Here is a 22,107-nt window from a genome sequence, read left to right on the forward strand (position 1 = left end):
GATGGTTTAGTAGGCTATTGCAGTTTGAAGCAAATATTACAATGACAAAAGCCCACATCTCCCTAGTCTAATGAAACACAATAAAAACATCTGTCATGCGTTCCATTCCATTGAAATGAGTAATGACATGTCTATACCCCATGCTGTGTACGAAGTTATTAAGGATGTATTGTAAAGGCATTATGCATTATGTAGCTCAGTATAGTGACGGTACAGAGTGTCCCGGATATTCCTCCCGCCGGAAGAGAAGGGTGAGCTCTCCCAGCCATCTTGTGGCAGTTACAAGCGAATTGCTCGCACCAAGCCTCGCAGAATCGGAGGTAAATCCCGCTGAAGGGGCGTCATCATGCCCGGACACTTGCAAGAAGGCTTTGGCTGCGTGGTGACCAACCGGTTCGACCAGTTATTGGATGACGAATCCGACCCGTTCGAGATCCTAAAAGCCGCCGAGAACAAGAAGAAGGAAGCGGCCGCAGCTGGGTCCACCAAGACCGCAGCGCAGGCAGCCAAGCTGCCGAAGAAAGAGTCGCAAAAAGACAGAAAGAACCCGCTTTTGGACAAAAAGGATGAGTCGCAGGCTCCGGTACCACTGAAGAAAGATGGTAGGCTGTGTGTCCGTGGCGTGCATCCACCCCCCGTTATCCCCTGTCTATTATTGTTGTTTTCGTAAATAAGCGGTCCTTTGCAGGTGTTGGATGAACGCCGCTGCTGGGTGTCCGCTGTAGTGATGCTGAGCACGGGGATAACATGGACCCTGTTCTGTTTTGAGGTGTCCATTTATAGAAGACAACCACAGCCACACAGTCTCTGCAGACAGACACTACACGCATTATAATCATCTTAGTTGAGTTGCATAGATGCTGCCGACTAAAGGCTTCTTGTGCGTCGCAGAAACAGGCTACAGTCCAGCAGCATTGACATGGTCCGTTATGCCTTCATGTCCTATTTGTTTGTATGTTACGCACATCGGCAGCAGCAGGAAGCTCCAAAGATAGGTCACCAGAACAAGCTGGACCAGCTGCTGATGATACTCTAGTGGAGGCTACCGTCGGGTATCGCGAATATTGGTTTGCGTGACCTTGTCCGCTGCAACCCTATCCTGACCTAAACATTAACTGGCAGCGAGCAAACGGGTTGTGAAAGAAAGATTGTGATTATTTGGTCGATGGCGATTGGTGCCAATTAGCAGGGTGTTGTGATATGTGGCGCCTGACCCGGAGGATGCACACACCATCAATTCAGAAAATGTTTACGTAAGCGTCTTGGATGGTTCAGAAATAGTTGCCGTGGTTGTTGCTTTGGTTACCTTTAGAAATACAATTGATATCGACAGGAATATCCTCATAAATATGGGAAAAAAATAAAGAAATATAAATAACCATTATTAATGTTTAATAAGTATCACATGTTATTAATGTGTTTTTTACTTAGTTATTAATGTGATTTGGTGAGCGTTAACCCTTATTTCAATAATGTAAACAATAGGGCGCATAAGGCTATTATTGGACGTTTATGGTTTGCATTGTTTGCACGGTGTTGACCCTCTAACCCGGCGTGTTGAGCCAGCTCTAGCAGGTAGAGCTGCACTGGACCACTGGGGGTAAACAAACAGGACTCTGTCGCTGGTCACTGGCAGCCTCCTCTCAGGACTGCTGCTGTTGTTGCTGTTGATGTTGTTGTTGTTTGTGTGTCAGGCATCAGCCTCCTTTCAGGACTGTTGTTGTTGTTGTTGATGTTATTGTTTGTGTGTCAGGCATCAGCCTCCTCTCAGGACTGTTGTTGTTGTTGTTGTTGATGTTGTTGTTTGGGGTTGTGCGCGTCCACGCCAAACTTAAAAAGACGTGATGTATGGATCATGGAAACCCTGATCGATATGGCGAAACGGGCCGCTTATTTCAATGAAATGGAACTCCAGGTTCTCCTGGAGAGCTATGACGAGGAGAAGGACATTATCACAAGAAAAGGGAACGCTAAAACCTCTGGAACCCGGAGAACCAAAGCCTGGCAGCGGATCGCTGACCGCGTAAATGCGTTAGTTACACGTCAAAAGCATGATCCTTAATATTTGAGCCATGAATATATAAATATCCCAGTTAAGCATTCTTAAAGATCCTACCACATAACCCCTTTCTTCTAAAACAATGTACTCCGATTGCTTCCAAGCGGTCAGAGGATCAAGTATAAAAATGAAGTATAAAAAACATACAAACTGGTAAGCTTTTCCCACCATCGTATTGGTATACATTTAAATAAGCCATTTTTTTAAGCCAATCGTGAAAAGGCCGACAGTCGGCAGACTGGATCTGCCCCTCAAATTGTCTTGACCCCGGTGGAGGAGCTGTTAATAAACATAAATTCAGGGCGCCCTGGCATGGAGGCGGTACCTGGAGGTACCTACCACCTCAGAGAGTCATGGGCCATACCCCACACTGGTTGAATGTAGGTTTTTGTGTTTTCTTGTATTTTAGATTTTTTTTGCCTTCGAAGTAACACATGCAAACCGTGTGCTTGCCACAGCGCACGGTTTTTGGTAACTGGGTAGAAAACCTAAAAGTGACAATTCATCAACTTCACAGATCAAGATGGATCAGTGCTTGTAATGGAGCCGCCGGCTACGATCGAACATTCTCCAGTGGATGCAAGTCCGTTAGGACTATTTTATACTTTATGTTGTAAATGCCTCTCGGCATAGTACTCAGACAATATTGCTCTTTGTATGATAGGAGGCCGATACAAATCTTGGATGGGTCATCTGAAACGACTGTGATGTGCTCAGCATCTCCAGCATTATAGCCTAGATAAAACTAACATTTGCAAAAAATAGTCTGGAGTGAACTGAGGCCAGGTCCTCGATTGGTAGTGTTGGCTATGTAAGGCTATTTAAATATATTAAAGATTTGCGCGAGAATCTAGATCACTCCACTCCAGCAAAAAGTCATCCGATATGCCAAGATGTCGAGCCGTGGTCTTATCAAGCGCTCCCGGTGGATTGCACGTATAATTTGCGTTCCGATATCAGCAGTTCTCTCAAAAAAAGGGCAAGCTAATGTGAACACATGAAATCTGCGGTGAACGCCGGTTGAAATACCCACAACCGGGTTATGTTTCAAACTTAACCTGCGCAAAACCTGGTCCGACCAGGTTTGATTCAGAGCATATTCTATAGCAACTAACATACCGTGATCCTTTTGGAACGGAAAACCTAGGGTTACCGCGGCGCAAACCCTGGGTTAACTTACCCGGTTATGTGATAAAACCGGCTTTGTGGAACACCCCACAGGACTGTTGTTGTTGTTGTTGTTGATGTTGTTGTTTGTGTGTCAGGCATCAGCCTCCTCTCAGGACTGTTGTTGTTGTTGTTGATGTTGTTGTTTGTGTGTCAGGCATCAGCCTCCTCTCAGCACTGTTGTTGTTGTTGTTGTTGTTGTTGATGTTGTTGTTTGTGTGTCAGGCAACAGCCTCCTCTCAGGACTGTTGTTGTTGTTGTTGTTGATGTTGTTGTTTGTGTGTCAGGCATCAGCCTCCTCTCAGGACTGTTGTTGTTGTTGTTGATGTTGTTGTTTGTGTGTCAGGCATCAGCCTCCTCTCAGCACTGTTGTTGTTGTTGTTGTTTATGTTGTTGTTTGTGTGTCAGGCATCAGGCGGGTGGGCCGCCGGCCGGACCAGCAGGGGCAGCCGGCCCCCCCCCATCAGGGCGAGGGGAGGCGGGAGGGGGACCGGAGGCCGGACCGGAGACCCCCACGGGAGCGCCGCTTCGACAAACCCACCGAGGAGAAGCCCGAGGGGGGCGGGGGGGGCGGGGGTGGGGGCGGGGGGGGCGGGGGCGGTGGAGGAGAATCCTCAACTGACAGGTGAGTGGCCATAGGTGTAGGCTATCAGCCAGGTCCTCCTCAGGCTCTCTAGGCGCCCAGCGACTGGGGCCTTGGCTATCAGCCAGGTCCTCCTCACGCTCTCTAGGCGCCCAGCGACTGGGGCTATCAGCCAGGTCCTCCTCACGCTCTCTAGGCGCCCAGCGACTGGGGCCTTGGCTATCAGCCAGGTCCTCCTCACGCTCTCTAGGCGCCCAGCGACTGGGGCCTTGGCTATCAGCCGGGTCCTCCTCACGCTCTCTAGGCGCCCAGCGACTGGGGCCTTGGCTATCAGCCGGGTCCTCCTCACGCTCTCTAGGCGCCCAGCGACTGGGGCCTTGGCTATCAGCCGGGTCCTCCTCACGCTCTCTAGGGGCCCAGCGACTGGGGCCTTGGCTATCAGCCGGGTCCTCCTCACGCTCTCTAGGCGCCCAGCGACTGGGGCCTTGGCTATCAGCCGGGTCCTCCTCACGCTCTCTAGGCGCCCAGCGACTGGGGCCTTGGCTATCAGCCAGGTCCTCCTCACGCTCTCTAGGCGCCCAGCGACTGGGGCCTTGGCTATCAGCCAGGTCCTCCTCACGCTCTCTAGGCGACTGGGGCCTTGGCTATCAGCCGGGTCCTCCTCACGCTCTCTAGGCGCCCAGCGACTGGGGCCTTGGCTATCAGCCAGGTCCTCCTCACGCTCTCTAGGCGCCCAGCCACTGGGGCCTTGGCTATCAGCCAGGTCCTCCTCACGCTCTCTAGGCGCCCAGCCACTGGGGCCTTGGCTATCAGCCGGGTCCTCCTCACGCTCTCTAGGCGCCCAGGGACTGGGGCCTTGGCTATCAGCCGGGTCCTCCTCACGCTCTCTAGGCGACTGGGGCCTTGGCTATCAGCCAGGTCCTCCTCACGCTCTCTAGGCGCCCAGGGACTGGGGCCTTGGCTATCAGCCAGGTCCTCCTCACGCTCTCTAGGCGCCCAGGGACTGGGGCCTTGTCTATCAGCCGGGTCCTCCTCACGCTCTCTAGGCGACTGGGGCCTTGGCTATCAGCCAGGTCCTCCTCACGCTCTCTAGGCGCCCAGGGACTGGGGCCTTGGCTATCAGCCAGGTCCTCCTCACGCTCTCTAGGCGCCCAGCGACTGGGGCCTTGGCTATAAGCCAGAGAGATGTTGTAGAAGTTGGAATATAATATATCTGTATTTTCTTTTTATGGATCTTTATTTGTGTCCCAATAGTTTGGTTTGTTTCCACAAGAGGAGCAACAACATGATCATAGGATTGTGTTTTCTATGATTCTTAATGTATGTTTAGTTATTCAGAGGTCATGTGTAAATGACTGCCGAGCCTGCGTACACGTTATTTTGTAATCTGTGTTTATTATATCATATGTTTATTATATTATATATATGTTTATTATATTATATATATGTTTATTATTAGGGCCCGACCGATATTGATTTTTGAGTGCCGATGCCGATGCCGATTATTTTCAGAGAAAAATTACGATTACGATTTAATCGGCCGATTAAAAAAAAAAAAAAAAAAAAAAAAAAATATATATAAAACGTAGTTTTTGATACCTTAAATATACTTTAAACACTTTTGACGAATATGTGAATTGAATGCAGAACCTTTGAGTGTTTTAGAATACATTTACAGTAAAAAATGAGTGTAATGTAAAATGTAAAATAAATAACTAACTCCCAATGTGCTGCGCTCGTGAGCAGTGACTAACACGTGCGTGCTGAGCAGTATGGTCTCACCGTTAGAGTCTACAGTATAACAAATTAACATGGCCTGGGACCTAAAGAAAAACAGGCACAACATGCTCAAACAACGCGTTTTGTGTACATTGGTGAGGTGAGCGCGCAGCTGCCTGTGCGAGCGTGCTTTCAGGTGCTTTCAGGTACGGTAAAATTCAATCTCCTCTTTTTTACTCCAGCTAAAGTTGTTAGTTAGCAAGGCGAGTAGGAGCGCAATCTGCAGGATACTAAGCGCAATAACATTTAAAAAAAAAAAAATCGGTTGTAATCTGCGTCTTTTTGGCCGATGCCGATTATTTTCAAAAAGGCTATAATCGGCCGATTAAATCGGCAGGCCGATGAATCGGTCGGGCCCTATTTATTATATTATATATATGTTTATTATATTATATATATGTTTATTATATTATATATATGTTTATTATATTAAACATATGTTTATTATATTATATATATGTTTATTAGATTATATATATGTTTATTATATATGTTTATGTTCATCAGGCCTCCCGGGGACCGCCCCCAAAGGGGGCGTGGCGGAGGACGTGGTGGGCGTGGCGGAAGAGGGCGTGGCTTGGGCAGAGGGGAGGGCTTTGACTCTCGTGGAAAACGTGACTTCGACAGACACAGCGGCAATGACAAATCGTGAGTTTTAAACGCTACAGTGCCACCTTCCATCACCCACCCTTCTGCAGTGTGTGTTGGTATCCAGTCGGGCTTTGTTAGACTTGAGTGAAACCACACTTTTGTAAATTCCGTGAAATTATTTTCAAAGCAAACCGGAAAGTTTTTCAGTCTCATTTAATCAGGGGAGCAATCTTTAAGGATTTGATTTGTGATTGCTGTTTATTATCATTTGTGGAGCCGGTGCATGTATTAGGGAGACACATCAGCCAAAATGTTGCCAAATGATGCTAGTGCGGCTGTGTTAACATGCAAAAACACCACTCATCATTAAGTATCTACTTCAATATTATATGAAAGATATCGCTATCAGCCGAGGGTATCAAATGGATATCGGTCGGAAAGGTCCCGGAGAAGGAAAGGTCCCCGGAGCGTCTGTCAGATGCTCTAAGCTCCAGAGGAGAGCGTTCCTACTGGGGCACTGAGGGGCGGGACGGGACCAGGAGAGACCAGGAGAGGGGCGGGACGGGACCAGGAGAGGGCTGGGACCAGGAGAGGGCTGGGACCAGGAGAGGGCTGGGACCAGGAGAGGGCTGGGACCAGGAGGGGCTGGGACCAGGAGAGGGCTGGGACCAGGAGAGGGCTGGGACCAGGAGAGGGCTGGGACCAGGAGAGGGGCTGGACGGGACCAGGAGGGGCTGGACGGGACCAGGAGAGGGGCGGGACGGGACCAGGAGAGGGCTGGGACCAGGGGAGGGCTGGGACCAGGAGAGGGCGGGGACCAGGAGAGGGCTGGGACCAGGAGAGGGCTGGGACCAGGAGAGGGCGGGGACCAGGAGAGGGCTGGGACCAGGAGAGGGCTGGGACCAGGAGAGGGACGGGACCAGGAGAGGGCTGGGACCAGGAGAGGGCTGGGACCAGGAGAGGGCGGGGACCAGGAGAGGGCTGGGACCAGGAGAGGGCGGGGACCAGGAGAGGGCTGGGACCAGGAGAGGGCTGGGACCAGGAGAGGGCTGGGACCAGGAGAGGGCTGGGACCAGGAGAGGGCTGGGACCAGGAGAGGGCTGGGACCAGGAGAGGGCTGGGACCAGGAGAGGGGCGGGACGGGACTAGGAGAGGGCTGGGACCAGGAGAGGGCTGGGACCAGGAGAGGGCGGGGACCAGGAGAGGGCTGGGACCAGGAGAGGGGCGGGACGGGACCAGGAGAGGGACGGGACCAGGAGAGGGCTGGGACCAGGAGAGGGCTGGGACCAGGAGAGGGCTGGGACCAGGAGAGGGCTGGGACCAGGAGAGGGCTGGGACACTATGTCCTTGCTGTTTAATTATCCAAAGTCTTCAAACATCCTTTAGCGATGATGGTATTATTGTGGCTGCTTTAGTTTGGATATCTTATTAGCTGGCTGCGTGTTTTGTCCTATTTATTATGGTTTAATTTTAAAGCACATGCAGATTATGCTGTGTGGTGGTTTTGCACTTTTCAATAAAAATGTATTATGCTTTTCTAATTGGACTCACTGTGAAACTCACTTAAGGTGGTGGTTATAACGTGATTATGCCCGGGTTGGACCAGTCCATTGTGTTTAATAACCCCCCCAGCCACCATGCGGACCGTACCAACGACTCGGCTGATCTGTCCACCAATAAATAGGGTTAGGGTTAGACACTCCCACCTGGGATGGCACTTTAAGGTCGATTGTGAAAGGACTTGTAGCGGCTAACCAGCATCACACCTGTTGGTGACACCTGTTGGTGACACCTGTTGGTGACACCTGGTGGTGACACCGTGGTGGTGACACCTGTTGGTGACACCTGGTGGTGACTCCTGGTGGTGACACCGTGGTAGTGACACCTGGTGGTGACACCTGGTGGTGACACCTGGTGGTGACACCGCGGTGACACCGTGGTGGTGACACCGCGGTGGCACCGTGGTGGTGACACCGTGGTGGTGACACCTGTTGGTGACACCTGGTGGTGACTCCTGGTGGTGACACCGTGGTAGTGACACCTGGTGGTGACACCGTGGTAGTGACACCTGGTGGTGACACCGTGGTGGTGACACCGTGGTGGTGACACCTGGTGGTGACACCAGGTGGTGACACCTGGTGGTGACACCTGGTGGTGACACCTGGTGGTGACACCTGGTGGTGACACCTGTTGGTGACACCTGGTGTTGACACCTGGTGGTGACACCTGGTGGTGACACCTGGTGTTGACACCTGGTGGTGACACCTGTTGGTGACACCTGGTGGTGACACTTGGTGGTGACACCGTGGTGACACCTCGTGGTGACACTGCGGTGCTTTAAATGACTTCAGCACAGTGTCCAGTGTCTCCGAGAGCCAATCAGGCCGTGCCCAACAGCTGTCACCCGTGGACAGGATGGACGTTCAGCTGCCTGGTTACTCACCTTTGTGCTCATGTGTCTCTGCAGTCAGAAGACGGAGGAGAAGCGTAGCGGGGCGGGTCCCAACACCTGGGCCAGCACCAAGGAGGAAGCAACGTGAGTCCAGGGGGCGCACCGACCCGCAGACCGCGTGGTTTGATGGGAAAGGCCTTGCATTAGTGTGACATTGATAATGTTAGAAAACGTTAAATTAGTATTATATTTTAGTCGAGTTATCCTCGACTTGTAGTGAATTTTAAAGCAGTTAAGTCGGGGATAGGGAACTGTGAAGGACGCCAGCAGGAAGACACACACTCAGGGGTCGACAGTCCGCTTTATGTGATTGGTGGCCAAGCAGCCAATGAATAGTTGAGGTTTGTGTTTTCTTTCCGATGTGCAAATTGTAATTAGCATAATGTTCACAAACCTCACTGAAAGAAAGTCCAGGCAGCAGTAGCTGGTGTGCTGACAGTGTGTGTGTGTGTGTGTGTGTGTGTGTGTGTGTGTGTGTGTGTGTGTGTGTGTGTGTGTGTGTGTGTGTGTGTGTGTGTGTGTGTGTGTGTGTGTGTGTGTGCACAGCGAGGCTGAACAGACGCCGGCCCCTAACCCTCACCCCGAGGGAGAGGAACACCCTGCGGCCGACTCTGAGAACAAGTGAGTGACCTTTCCATCATCGTCATCATCATCGTCGTCATCATCTTCGTCAGTTTCCGCTGCCCGCTGGCTTCCTTCGACGTGGACTCCAGTCCGGGTCGTTGGGCGGCGGTCAGCCTAGCTGCGTCTGGGGCAGCTCGACTATTGAAAAAATCCTAATCACGATAATTTTGGTCAATATTTAAATTACGATTATTCAAACGATTATTTTCGAGTTTGAGAACATCATGATTATTCAGCACTTCTCTCCTTTCCATCATCGTCATCATCGATGTGTGTGTGTGTGTGTGTGTTTTGATTTGAACATTTTGTTATTTGAAAAAAAAAATCAAATAACATCTAAAATCATGTCTCCAGCAAAAAATAAAAATGTATAGTTTGTATTAGATTATTTTAGTTTGGAGATCGCAGAATGTGATTAATCGTAGGGCCCGTCGGGTCGACCCCGTTGACCTGTCGTTGTCCCCTCAGGGAGAACGAGGTGGAGGAGGTGAAGGATGAAGGCCCCAAGGAGATGACCCTGGACGAGTGGAAGGCCATGCAGGACAAGGAGCGCGCCAAGGTGGAGTTCAACATCCGCAAGCCCAACGAGGGCGCGGACAGCCAGTGGAAGAAGGGCTACGTGCTGCACAAGTCCAAGAGCGAAGACGTGAGTCCTGGAGCTAGGGTTAGGGTTAGGGTTAGGGTTAGGGTTAGGGGTTAGGGACAGCCAGTGAGTCCTGGAGCTAGGGTTAGGGTTAGGGTTAGGGTTAGGGTTAGGGACAGCCAGTGAGTCCTGGAGCTAGGGTTAGGGTTAGGGTTAGGGTTAGGGTTAGGGACAGCCAGTGAGTCCTGGAGCTAGGGTTAGGGTTAGGGTTAGGGTTAGGGTTAGGGGTTAGGGACAGCCAGTGAGTCCTGGAGCTAGGGTTAGGGTTAGGGGTTAGGGACAGCCAGTGAGTCCTGGAGCTAGGGTTAGGGTTAGGGTTAGGGTTAGGGACAGCCAGTGAGTCCTGGAGCTAGGGTTAGGGTTAGGGTTAGGGTTAGGGGTTAGGGACAGCCAGTGAGTCCTGGAGCACGTCACAGGCGCATTGTAGACTCTTTGTTTTTATCCAAGCAAATCTTTAATTATTTGGCAAGTGTTAGTTACATTTTTTATTAGATTTCCCTATTTGGTATAAAAATTAGTTAGGTTTTCTGTTTGTCTTTATTTCTGCGCATGAGTCTCTTACTAGAGTGCATATAAACATGATTTAGTGCCATAGACCCCTCTGGGAATTTAACTAAATGTTGCCTTGAACAACCTTCAGTATTGCTGCCTAGTTTTCACAGACTACTGCTCTCTGAGTTCTTCGTTCTGATGTGGGTTTCAGAGGCCGGTCGGGGCTTTGATCGATGTCCCGGAGACCGAAACGGAACCACAGCCAGTGTTTCAAAAGGTGAACCTCTCCCTCATGTATCTGCAATCGGACCTGCTACTCATTTGTCTTTGACATTTAATATATCTATGTATATATTTTCGTATAAACAATTAAACCAAACATTTTTGTCTATAACATTTGGCAAAAATGACGGAAAAGTTGGTGTTTTTTCAAATGTGCTGGCTTGCCTGATAAGTAGCCAGTAGAAGTGTGTGTGTGTGTGTGTGCGTGTGTGTGCGTGCGTGCGTGTGTGTGTGTGTGTGTGTGTGTGTGTGTGTGTGTGTGTGTGTGTGCGTGTGTGTTCCATAATGAACTGGAACAAAAAACATCCATATACTTGGAGCTGTCGAGCTGTGAGCAGGGATAATGCGGCTTCCTTCAGGACTACTGAAAGGCAGAGATCACAGTGAGACAGCTGACCCAATACTGAAAGAACTGAAGGGACGTCGTACTGAAGGGGAGACGCTTCATTGTTCTGGTACCAGCCGGTCTCCTCAACTGTTTCCGTATGACCCTCCCTAACCCCCCCCCTCCCATCGTCCTCCTCTTCCTCCTCCTCCTCCCCCCCCCCCCCCCCCCCTCACATCGTCCTCCTCTTCCTCCTCCTCCTCCCCCCCCCCCCCCCCCTCACATCGTCCTCCTCTTCCTCCTCCTCATCCCCCCCCCCCCCCCCCTCCCATCGTCCTCCTCTTCCTCCTCCTCACCCCCCCCCCCCCGCTCCCATCGTCCTCCTCTTCCTCCTCCTCACCCCCCCCCCCCCGCTCACATCGTCCTCCTCTTCCTCCTCCCCCCCCCCCCCCCGCTCCCATCGTCCTCCTCTTCCTCCTCCTCACCCCCCCCCCCCCACTCCCATCGTCCTCCTCTTCCTCCTCCCCCCCCCCCCCGCTCCCATCGTCCTCCTCTTCCTCCTCCTCACCCCCCCCCCCCCCGCTCCCATCGTCCTCCTCTTCCTCCTCCCCCCCCCCCCCCCCCCGCTCCCATCGTCCTCCTCTTCCTCCTCCCCCCCCCCCTCCCATCTTCCTCCTCCTCCTCCTCACCCCCCCCCCCACTCCCATCGTCCTCCTCTTCCTCCTCCTCACCCCCCCCCCTCACATCGTCCTCCTCTTCCTCCTCCTCACCCCCCCCCCCCCTCCCCCCCCCTCCCATCGTCCTCCTCTTCCTCCTCCTCACCCCCCTCCCCCACTCCCATCGTCCTCCTCTTCCTCCTCCTCACCCCCCCCCCTCCCATCGTCCTCCTCTTCCTCCTCCTCACCCCCCCCCCCCCCCCCCCACTCCCATCGTCCTCCTCTTCCTCCTCCTCACCCCCCCCCCCCCCGCTCCCATCGTCCTCCTCTTCCTCCTCCTCACCCCCCCCCCCCTCACATCGTCCTCCTCTTCCTCCTCCTCACCCCCCCCCCCCGCTCCCATCGTCCTCCTCTTCCTCCTCCTCCTCACCCCCCCCCCCCCTCACATCGTCCTCCTCCTCTTCCTCCTCCTCACCCCCCCCCCCCTCCCATCGTCCTCCTCTTCCTCCTCCTCACCCCCCCCCCCCCCCCTCCCATCGTCCTCCTCTTCCTCCTCCTCACCCCCCCCCCCCCCACTCCCATCGTCCTCCTCCTCTTCCTCCTCCTCACCCCCCCCCCCCCCTCCCATCGTCCTCCTCTTCCTCCTCCTCCTCACCCCCCCCCCCCCCTCACATCGTCCTCCTCCTCTTCCTCCTCCTCACCCCCCCCCCCCTCCCATCGTCCTCCTCTTCCTCCTCCTCACCCCCCCCCCCCTCCCCCCCCCTCCCATCGTCCTCCTCTTCCTCCTCCTCACCCCCCCCCCCCCCACTCCCATCGTCCTCCTCTTCCTCCTCCTCCCCCCCCCCCCCCCCCTCCCATCGTCCTCCTCGTCCTCCTCCTCTTCCTCACCCCCCCCCCCCCCCCCTCACATCGTCCTCCTCTTCCTCCTCTTCCTCACCCCCCCCCCCCCCCCCCCTCACATCGTCCTCCTCTTCCTCCTCCTCTTCCTCCTCTTCCTCACCCCCCCCCCCCCTCACATCGTCCTCCTCTTCCTCCTCTTCCTCCTCTTCCTCACCCCCTCCCCCCCAGGCCACCTTGAGCGCCACTGATGAAGCCGCAGACCACCACTTCCGCAAGCCGGCCAACGACATCACCTCGCAGCTGGAGATCAACTTTGGAGACCTGGGACGCCCCGGGCGCGGGCGCGGCGGGGCCCGTGGGGGCCGAGGGGGGCGGGGCGACCGGGGGGGCGCCCGGCCGGCGCGTGGCGGAGGAAGACCAGAGAAGGTAGCTATGGAGACGGCGTGCTTGTCTGTGTTGGTGTCTAAATTGAAGCCGGAGATGTTGTCAGCTTGTGATGACGCGGGGAGGCCGGGAGCGGTGGCGGTTGTTCTTCTGTCATTCTCGCTGCGAATGAGGTAACGCGATGGTGATGGAGCCCGCGTTGGCCCCCTGAGGACAGCCCTGGCTCAGTGGTATGAATGTTACAAACTGGGTGCCACATTCAGGCCATGCATTCACATAATGGCGGGATACTTCAGTGGATGTACGGCAGCAGGAACACTCTTCAATGGACGTGCTTTTCTTTTAAGCCATTGGGGCCACCGAAGAGAACTAAACATTTAGCGCCCTTTTATGTCAAAGTTCTATTCGGACTCCTTAAGGTGCGTTCACACCAAACGCGAAAGGGTGTGAATCGGGCAAATATTTTGCTAGAAAAACCTGTGACAAGATTTGATTTGCAGCGCGACACTTTCACTTGAGTTGAAATATTTGAACTTTGCCGTGACATTCGCGTGATGACAGCCAATCAGCGTTCAGCGTGGCCACTGAGTGACGTAAGGTAACATTGTGGTGGGATTTCTAATAACAACTTATCTAATTCACTTCAACTAGCTATAAGCACAGAGGAATCGGAGAGTCCAGGTCAAGTCTAGATGGAGAGTTTATTGCCACCCGCAAACGAGAGACAACAAAGCCGAATGGTATCCGCAAATACACACTACTGAATGAATCCCAGACAGCTCCTTATATCCCCAATCCTTTACACAATACAAAGTTGGACTTTCATCAAATATTGATGTTTTTCTGGGTCATACTGTGTGGATGTCAGCATATTCTCATGTCTTCTGGATCCCAATGTGACCTTAGAACATATATTATCCTTATACAAACAGAGATGATGCACACGTGTGAATGTAAGCATTGTCTTCGGAGAGTACATCAAAATGGGAGTAGGCTGGACTGATGTGCCACATGGCCCATCAGGTGAGAATGTCCTGGACCCACTCACTGGTGCACATAACATCTAGGTTAAAGGTGATCAGCTCTTTTCCACTATTAAAGTATATATATGATATGTAGGCCTAATAATAATCATGGTTTAACATAGAATGTAAGGTTAATTTCTACCATAACATCAGCGTTCAACCGGCCAACCGTTCCCTGCAGTGCAGTCCGGGGTGAACCGCAGCATGGAGCAGAAAGGGATTGTTGCCGTTTGCGACTCCCGGAGCTCTATATATAATAGTATATAATATATAATATCACAGCCCAAAGCTGTGTGAGCCTCCGGATAGCCGTAGCGCGTAGGGATTGGGCTTCGAGGGGTTTGTTTACAGGCGTTACTATGGTTATCGGTCTTGTGTGTTCCAACAGTTCATTAGCGGTGGTTTCTAATAAATCACTGTCTGATCAATACTTCATTCACTGCCTCTTCCGTGGTCATTACGATATTATGGACCGACTGCGTCGGGTTCTGCGACGTCCCTCCCTCTTCCACACCAGGTAGAGACATGCTACGGTGGTTATCTGGGCCGTGGTTGACAATGAATTGGCATGAAGCTCCGTTGGCGGGCAAAAGATGTCGCGCGACAAATTCGACTGATAAAACGTGCACAGCGACGAATTATGATTTGTCTCGCGAAAAAACTTGTGTGACAACGCGAACGGGCGACTAATGTGTCTTTTGTTGTGAACGCAGCTTAAGGATTACTTCCCTAACTTCAGCCGTATTGCCCCAGAGCTGTGGGTGTTGTTCTGCGTCCTGGCGTGTGTTCAGTACTCCTAACTTCAGCCGTATTGCCCCAGAGCTGTGGGTGTTGTTCTGCGTCCTGGCGTGTGTTCAGTACTCCTAACTTCAGCCGTATTGCCCCAGAGCGGTGGGTGTTGTTCTGCGTCCTGGCGTGTGTTCAGTACTCCTGACCGGTGTCCTTCTCTTCATCTCCTTCCAGCCCAGCGGTGTGTCCGTCCCCAACGTAGACGACCCCGAAGCCTTCCCAGCACTGGCCTAAGTCCCCCCACCCCCCCACCACCACCAGCCCACCCATCAAACCTTTTGTCGGGGGGGGGACGCGGCGTGCATGCTTACCACAACTTCAAGTATATAAGAAAAAAACTGAAAAAGATACCGCCCAACCAACCAACCAACCAACAACAGATTTTAATGATGAAAAAGACTGCCATCCCATAATAACCACAGCCCCCCTGGAGACTGACATTCTGCCTGTTTTAAAAGGAGAACCAAACGAAGGGAAATATAACAAACAAACCACGACACAGAAAAAAGGACCTCTTGTTACACTGAAGCTAATTATTGGTCGACGTTTTGTATTCAAAGACATGAAAGCAGAGTGTTCTCAGACAGTGTTTTCCGTTTTTGTTTTTCAGAATTATGCATACTTCATCGACATTTCTTTCCTTTGGTTCTTTCCCCTGCTGCTTGACTTAACGCATATTTTAGGTTTTTCGTTTTGTCTGCGTCTCGTCTGACCTCTGAGTCTGCTTTTCTTGTGACCTCCAAACTCCAAAAGGTTCTCTTGAGGCGATACGGTCGTAAAGGGTAGGGTGTATTGTTTTATTCCAGTTATAACGCACTGATTGTTGTAGAGCTACACTACAATTAGAGAAAGAAGAAGGAACTTGTTTTGTGAATTATGCTTAAAATATAAAACTATATGGAATTGTGACTCTTCCCACTCTGGCCAGCGCTCCTGTTGGAAAGCACATGTTCAGGATTGGCGACCAGGGATTCCTTATACCGCTTGATATTTTTATTTCTGCGTGTTGTGCAGTGAAAGTAAAATGCCTCATTTGTTTTATTTATTTTTATGCACTTGTTACTTTGCTACCCTGTTACGCTCGTTCTTTCGTGTGCGTGTGTGGGTGTGTGTGTGGGTGCGTGTGCGTGTGCATGTGCGTAAAGCGGTCAACATGTGATGAGCTTTCAGGGTCGACGTTGCCAATGTAGTTCATTGGAGCTGAGCGTCAAAGCGCCACCTAGCGTTGACGCTACCGAAGGCAGCGGACAACTCGGATTCTCCACCTCGACGCTGCAGCATTCAAACCATTTTAACTTTGACCCCTTTTGACGCTGACCTCTCGAAGTACGTCCAATCATATAGCGTTGTTGGACGTTCTAAAAACAATGGAATTCCAAGGCTTTTAATTTCTAATGTCTGTTTGTTGGCTATATTCCGTTTTGCCGGCCACTCATCATGTGTTGACTGGTTTACTAGGGCCACTCGGAGCCCAAAACACTGCTTCATCCCATCTGTGGTTTGATGAATAGGTACCACAGGATCAGTAAGCAAACATTGTTTAGTTTTTATGTTCACTTTGTGTGTGTGTGTGTGTATGAGAGAGATGGGACGAGTGTGAGCGAATGCCTGCCTTTAAGTGTATTTGTGAATTTGACAGGTCCAACTTTTAAGTATTCCTTCTTTGCTGTGAACTCTCTTTTTTCTCAAACCGACGACCGCAAGTCTACGCAGCATGTTTCTTGCCAGATGTAGTACCTACATATTGTGTTTTTTTGAGGTAAGAAATTGTAGGTGTAGACCATGTGCTCATATCTTGCACTTGGGAGTATTGGTATGTGTCGATCTCGGAAGCACTTGGATTGCATCAGCACCAGTACTCTAAAATATTGTTTTGTTTTTTTTCCTCGCATATACATATTGCCGTTTTTATTTTATTGAAATATATTATTTTGTAATCCTTGCAACAGCACCACTGCATAGTTTGTCTGAATGAAAGGTCTTTAGGTGGTGGGGCCTCGCGCGCTGCAGAATGTAATGTAAGTTAACGGAGCTTCCCGCCGCCAGCATCTGCGTTTTGTTCCCGGTAAGCGTTGTACTTTGTCAATGCGGGATTGTTTCTCATATCGAGTAAGGATGGGGAGGGCTGGGTTCCAGTCTAAATATATTTTAAAGCTTTATTTGCGTCACTTTGAAAACCCTTCCTGGTACGAGGCAGATGCCGGCGGCTCGGAGCAGCCCTCGTAGGCCCGCTGATCCACGATAGCAAACATCCCTGTTCTAATAAATTGCTTTAGCTGTGTTCCATGTATTCTGCCCACAACTGTTGGGTTGTGTGAAATCAATACTGTGATTTTAAAGTTGTAAACAAGTGTCTTGGACTTTTTATTGCTTCCTCTTTAGAGTAGGCCTAATAACTGAGGGAAGAGCAGCTTAGTAACAGCAAGTCTTTCATACCTGTAATAGAGGAAATATGTATAGCCAGCTAGATGGGGACAAACAGGGCCGTCGTAAAGGGGTGAAAGGTGATGACGATTCTAGGGGCCCACAGCCCAGGGGGGGCCCATGGCAATAAAATAATAATAAATAAAAAAAAAAAAAGTAACTACCAGCCCATAGTACTAGCCCCCCCCCCCCCCCCCCCCCCCCCCGTCAACAAGTGCTCCTTCCACCCCCCCCCCCCCCCCACGTCAACAATTCAGCGCAGGGGGGGGCCATCAGTACCTCTTGTATAGGGGCCCAGGACTTGTTGCAACGGCCCTGGGGACAATGGTATTTGAAAGTTATTTTTAGTATACTATATTAATGTGTTTAAGCGTCGTCCTGTCTGAGTTGAATTGGGTCTCATCTGGTAGTCAAAGTTGACCGAATGTATTTTGTTTACTTTGAATCTGAACTAAATCCTTTGAGCATCAACCTCGGTTATCAAACAGACGCTCCCTTCTTCTACATCAGAAAACTAACTGTCGGAGAAACTAGGGTAAACCATGGATGCATATAAGCAAACTGTTGGATATTAAAAAAGAATGCGGGTAAACCATGCAGGAAGTAAACAGTGCTGGATGTGATTTTTTGGTAAACAATGAACATATAATAAATATAACTTGTATATTACAATCTATGGGTTAACCATGACAGAAGTAAACAGTTGGATATGACAATTATAATTAAATCACGCAAATTATAATAAGTAGGCTAAACCGTTCTTTATCATACCACGCCCAGCGCGTCATATGACAGACGTCAGTGGTCATGGCTGAATTTCAGCCGCGCAGACGTCTGCACGATGAGCCCAACTTGTCGAATAAAGCCCAAACCGCTGTCAAATCGGTCCCCGCTGACAACGCAGACGTCCTCCTCAAGCTGTTGGCTGCCGGGTTCTACGGTATTAGTTCTTTCCTTATTGTCGTGGTGAACAAAAGCGTCCTCACAAGTTACAGGTAAGCGACCAGCAGTTTGAACTTTGTCGCCCCCGGCACTCGATAACTAACCAACCTGAATGTGATATATCAACGAATGATTCGTGTTTGTTTTCTTTGCAGGTTCCCGTCATCAACATGTGTAGGGATTGGCCAAGTAAGCTTTAACCTACAGTTCATGATCGCAGGAAATATGAGTCTTCGTATAAATTACTCAAATATTGATTATTGTATATCGTGTACAGATGCTGGCCACTATCGTAGTTCTCAGGTCTGCAAAGGCGCTAGGTGTCATCAAATTCCCAGATATGGACTCAACCATACCAAACAAGGTGATATTTCGGGGGCATGTCGTTTAATTGTGGATTTACGCGGGAATCCTGCGTTTAAACTTTTATCTCCCCTTTACAGATGTTCCCCATGCCTATTCTCTATGCTGGGAATCAGATATCAGGCCTGTTTGGGACACAGCGATTAAAGTAAGGTGTAGCCATTCAATAATCCCTTTTGATCTCTATAATTCATCCCCCAGGCTCTCATTCAATGGCGTTGTTTTGCTACCCAACAGTCTGCCCATGTTTACGGTCTTAAGGAGGTTCGCTATTCTGCTCACCATGGTGTTTGAGGGACTTATACTGAAGTAGGTGTAGTCCACATTTACACCAAGATGCAATGGAGCAGGGAAACATTTACATACTAAATACTGTAACTTCCCTGTTCACACAGAAAGACTTACTCCAGATCAGTCAAGTTGACTGTATTTACCATGGTCTTGGGAGCGTTGGTTGCAGCCAGGTAAGAGCCGGAACTGGTTCATTAACTCGGTCGCCACTCTCTGCTATTCCTCCTGTCTCAACGTGCTATCTCGTTCTTCTGTTGTAGCTCCGATCTAGCCTTTGATCTCCAGGGATACACGTTCATTATGCTGAACAATCTGTTCTCGGCAGCTAGTGGCGTTTACATGAAGCAGAAGTTGGACTCCAAGGTAACGTGTTTGTATTTTACACAGTGGTGGATTTAACCCTGCATGTCTGATTGTACACTTTTAAAAATGACCTGTTTATAAAAAACTCTTTATTTTTATTAGGAGCTTGGGAAGTACGGTCTACTTTACTACAATGCACTGATCATGATTTTCCCTACATTGGCATACGCTTTCTTTGCCGGTGACTTGCATACGGTAAGCTCTTTTATGTGGTGTTAAAGGGGACATATGATGAAAGCAACACTTTTCCTGGGATTGGGGTGTTGTTTTGGGTCTCTGGTGCTCCCACACGCATACAAACTTTGAAATTAGTCTGTACATGACTTTTGAGTGAGATATGCATTTCTGAAAGTACCCCGCCAGTTACCAAACGTGCGGGTCAGTTTCGGCGCCCCCTCCTACGTAGGAAGGGGGACATCTGAACATGACCTCCAACGTCCCCAGTCCCCTCCATCAGAGCATGGCTAAGATTGTGTGGGCGAGCGGACGAGCATCTCCAGGGGGGGGGGGACTCGACAGCTCAGCTCCCGGAGGACAATCCCCCTCTCCTCCATGTCGCGGTTCAATATGGACTTCAGCCTCAGGGCCAAAGTTCCTTTCCCCAATACTTCGTAACCATGGCCGAGACAAGCCCCACTCTTTACTTGTTGTGGAAGTACCAGGGACGTCAGGCGCAGTCTTTATGATCCATGGTACCATCCGAGGCGCATGCAGCTTTGGCCGGGATATTAGATGTATTATATAAATACTTATACCACGGTCTGCGGGAATACTCGATTCTGATTGGATGCAGGGTGTGCATTAACTCCTGATATACGGACACCTGGACAAGTAGTTCCGTCAAATTGTCTGTTTACCGTTCTCAATTAATGCGCTAGCTGGCGTATCGTCTCTAAAATAGTAGTAACCATAGCAACGGGAAACAAAACAAAGCTCAGCGGACTATAATACCTCCCGTTACCTCCCGTTCTAAAGTCGTAGCTATGGTCCGTCCTAATTACTGGAGGAGTGAACAACGTTTCCGTTGCATGAGAACCCAACGGGCGTGTAATGGTGGTTCCGGGTATTAGTCGGACCCTCAGGCGTAACCAGGGAAACAAATGTATGTTTTGTGGAAAACTTTATATTCGGATTGTAAAACGCATGAAGATATAAATTAATGGTCTTAATTTGGTCACCGTTGGTAAGTGACCGTGGTATAAGCGGACAATGGACACCTCGTCGGGCATTATCCCTTACCTATATTATATTATATTATATAGTTCTAGAGCTCCAGGAGTCCGCAGACGGCAACAATCCCTCCTCCTCCATGCTGTTGTTCAGTCTGACAGCTCATTGGTCAACGGGCAGCAGCTCATTGGTCAACGGGCAGCAGCTCATTGGTCAACGGGCAGCAGCTCATTGGTCAACGGGCAGCAGCTCATTGGTCAACGGGCAGCAGCTCATTGGTCAACGGGCAGCAGCTCATTGGTCAATGGGCAGCAGCTCATTTGCATTAAAGTTTCAGACACCAGAAACGGCATTCTGAAGGGACTGAAACGGGAGAATAGCGGTGGCGAGATTTGTTTTCCTAAAAGCTATTTCCAGCTATTAGCTTCAAAAACTGTTTTCTATGTTTACTTGTTGGGATAACACCATAATGTCTCCTTTAATATCCTCATCTGCAACACTTCTTTGGGGAATAACGTGTTGACTTCCTTGTTTAGGCTATGGAGTTTGATGGATGGTCCGATGCTATGTTTGTTCTACAGTTTCTCCTCTCCTGTATTTTTGGGTAAGACCATATTTAAGAAGATAAATGAATTGTGAGGTATCTTTAATTTAGCCATATATACAGTCTAACTCGACTTTATATGTCGTCAGTTTCATCTTGATGTACTCCACGGTGCTTTGCACTCAGCTCAACTCCGCCCTCACTACATCCATCGTAGGCTGCATTAAAGTAGGTCATTTTTAACAATGGATGAGTCAGAAATCCTTAACTATGAAATTAAACTATGAAAAAAACGATGAAACTATGAAAAAAAAGTACTTATGTTTTTCACTCCCTCTCTTAAGAACATCTTTGTCACATACATTGGTATGGCGGTCGGTGGAGACTACATATTCACCTGGACCAACTTCATTGGCCTTCACATTAGGTAAGAAGCAGCTCTCATTGGTCGGCCTCCATGTTTGTAGCCATTGTGAAGATGTAAAACAACCATCTTTTCCCTACCAGTATTGCTGGAAGCCTGGTGTACTCTCACATCATCTTCACACGGGAGCAATCAAGTAAGAAAAACTTGGTTATTTTTCTGCCATCAGTCAAATTAAAATGTAGTAAATTGCAAGTTCTAAAGTTTCTAAAATATGCTGTTCGTATTTCCCAGAAAATATCTAGACCAAAGATGCACAATGTTCTCCATGGAAGAAAAAGCACGACTGAATTGTAATTCATAAATATATCAACATGTTTAATGTACAGGTAATGATAAATGTGAAGTGAATAGCAAATAAGCATGTCGTTTTTATAAGCCGTTAGGCCACAGCTTTTATATTCATGAATAAATGGCAAGAGATACAAACCCCTCACTGCGGTTTTTCCTGATTCGCAGTCCGACTCAACAAAAATAACAGCACATGTTGGTCTAAATACAGAAGTGCGTGACCCAGGTGAACTTACTTGAGCGCTTATGAGAACCTACTTGCTGTGATTGGCTGTTAGCAAGTTCGAGACAAGAACGACGATAGACCACCGGAAGAAAGGAAAACCGCTCAAAATATAATTTCTCGTCTCTTACGATGTTAACGTTACGTTACAGGCTTAATGTACTGCATTATATATCATATCCAATAAGTGGAGTTGTTAAGAGTTGTTTTTGGCAGACCTTATCCAAAGCTATTGGCATTGAGCAGGTAGGGGTAGGCATGCTGCTCAACGTTGCCTTACCAGGTATAGGCTCCGGTTGTGGACGTTCGGAGTACCTTTGGCCAGGTGTCATCGATGGAGTTAGATTCATTCACGAATCGTTATGCGTGAGCAAAACACGT

General features: G+C 49.7%; 2 protein-coding genes across 2 annotated transcripts; both read left to right on the forward strand.

Annotated features, from left to right (window-relative positions):
- Positions 1–249: 249 nt before the first annotated feature.
- serbp1b (SERPINE1 mRNA binding protein 1b) lies at positions 250–17,254 on the forward strand. The gene is made up of 9 exons (XM_056596281.1): positions 250–602; positions 3,635–3,851; positions 6,096–6,236; positions 8,647–8,715; positions 9,178–9,252; positions 9,724–9,901; positions 10,602–10,667; positions 12,722–12,919; positions 14,866–17,254. The coding sequence occupies exons 1-9, from the start codon at positions 347–349 to the stop codon at positions 14,923–14,925; spliced, it is 1,260 nt and encodes a 419-aa protein (XP_056452256.1). The 5' UTR covers positions 250–346; the 3' UTR covers positions 14,926–17,254.
- A 147-nt stretch (positions 17,255–17,401) lies between these two features.
- slc35d1b (solute carrier family 35 member D1b) lies at positions 17,402–21,725 on the forward strand. The gene is made up of 13 exons (XM_056597286.1): positions 17,402–18,110; positions 18,213–18,246; positions 18,335–18,421; positions 18,501–18,568; positions 18,658–18,729; positions 18,816–18,884; positions 18,972–19,074; positions 19,177–19,269; positions 20,781–20,848; positions 20,938–21,016; positions 21,133–21,215; positions 21,296–21,348; positions 21,447–21,725. Exons 1-13 carry the CDS (start codon positions 17,923–17,925, stop codon positions 21,455–21,457), a joined length of 1,008 nt encoding a protein of 335 aa, XP_056453261.1. The 5' UTR covers positions 17,402–17,922; the 3' UTR covers positions 21,458–21,725.
- Positions 21,726–22,107: the final 382 nt, after the last annotated feature.

The sequence above is a fragment of the Gadus chalcogrammus genome, chromosome 8 (assembly GCF_026213295.1).
Source record: "Gadus chalcogrammus isolate NIFS_2021 chromosome 8, NIFS_Gcha_1.0, whole genome shotgun sequence".
Taxonomy (NCBI): domain Eukaryota; kingdom Metazoa; phylum Chordata; class Actinopteri; order Gadiformes; family Gadidae; genus Gadus; species Gadus chalcogrammus.

Bases quoted from the DNA above. Each gene is read 5' to 3' on its own strand.
- serbp1b (XM_056596281.1), top strand. From the start codon at position 347: ATGCCCGGACACTTGCAAGAAGGCTTTGGCTGCGTGGTGACCAACCGG. The intron at 10,668-12,721 runs GTGAACCTCTCC...CCTCCCCCCCAG, and splicing joins CACAGCCAGTGTTTCAAAAG to GCCACCTTGAGCGCCACTGA. The intron at 12,920-14,865 runs GTAGCTATGGAG...ATCTCCTTCCAG, and splicing joins GCGGAGGAAGACCAGAGAAG to CCCAGCGGTGTGTCCGTCCC.
- slc35d1b (XM_056597286.1), top strand. From the start codon at position 17,923: ATGGCTGAATTTCAGCCGCGCAGACGTCTGCACGATGAGCCCAACTTG. The intron at 18,885-18,971 runs GTAAGAGCCGGA...CTTCTGTTGTAG, and splicing joins GGAGCGTTGGTTGCAGCCAG to CTCCGATCTAGCCTTTGATC. The intron at 20,849-20,937 runs GTAAGACCATAT...ATATGTCGTCAG, and splicing joins CTCCTCTCCTGTATTTTTGG to TTTCATCTTGATGTACTCCA.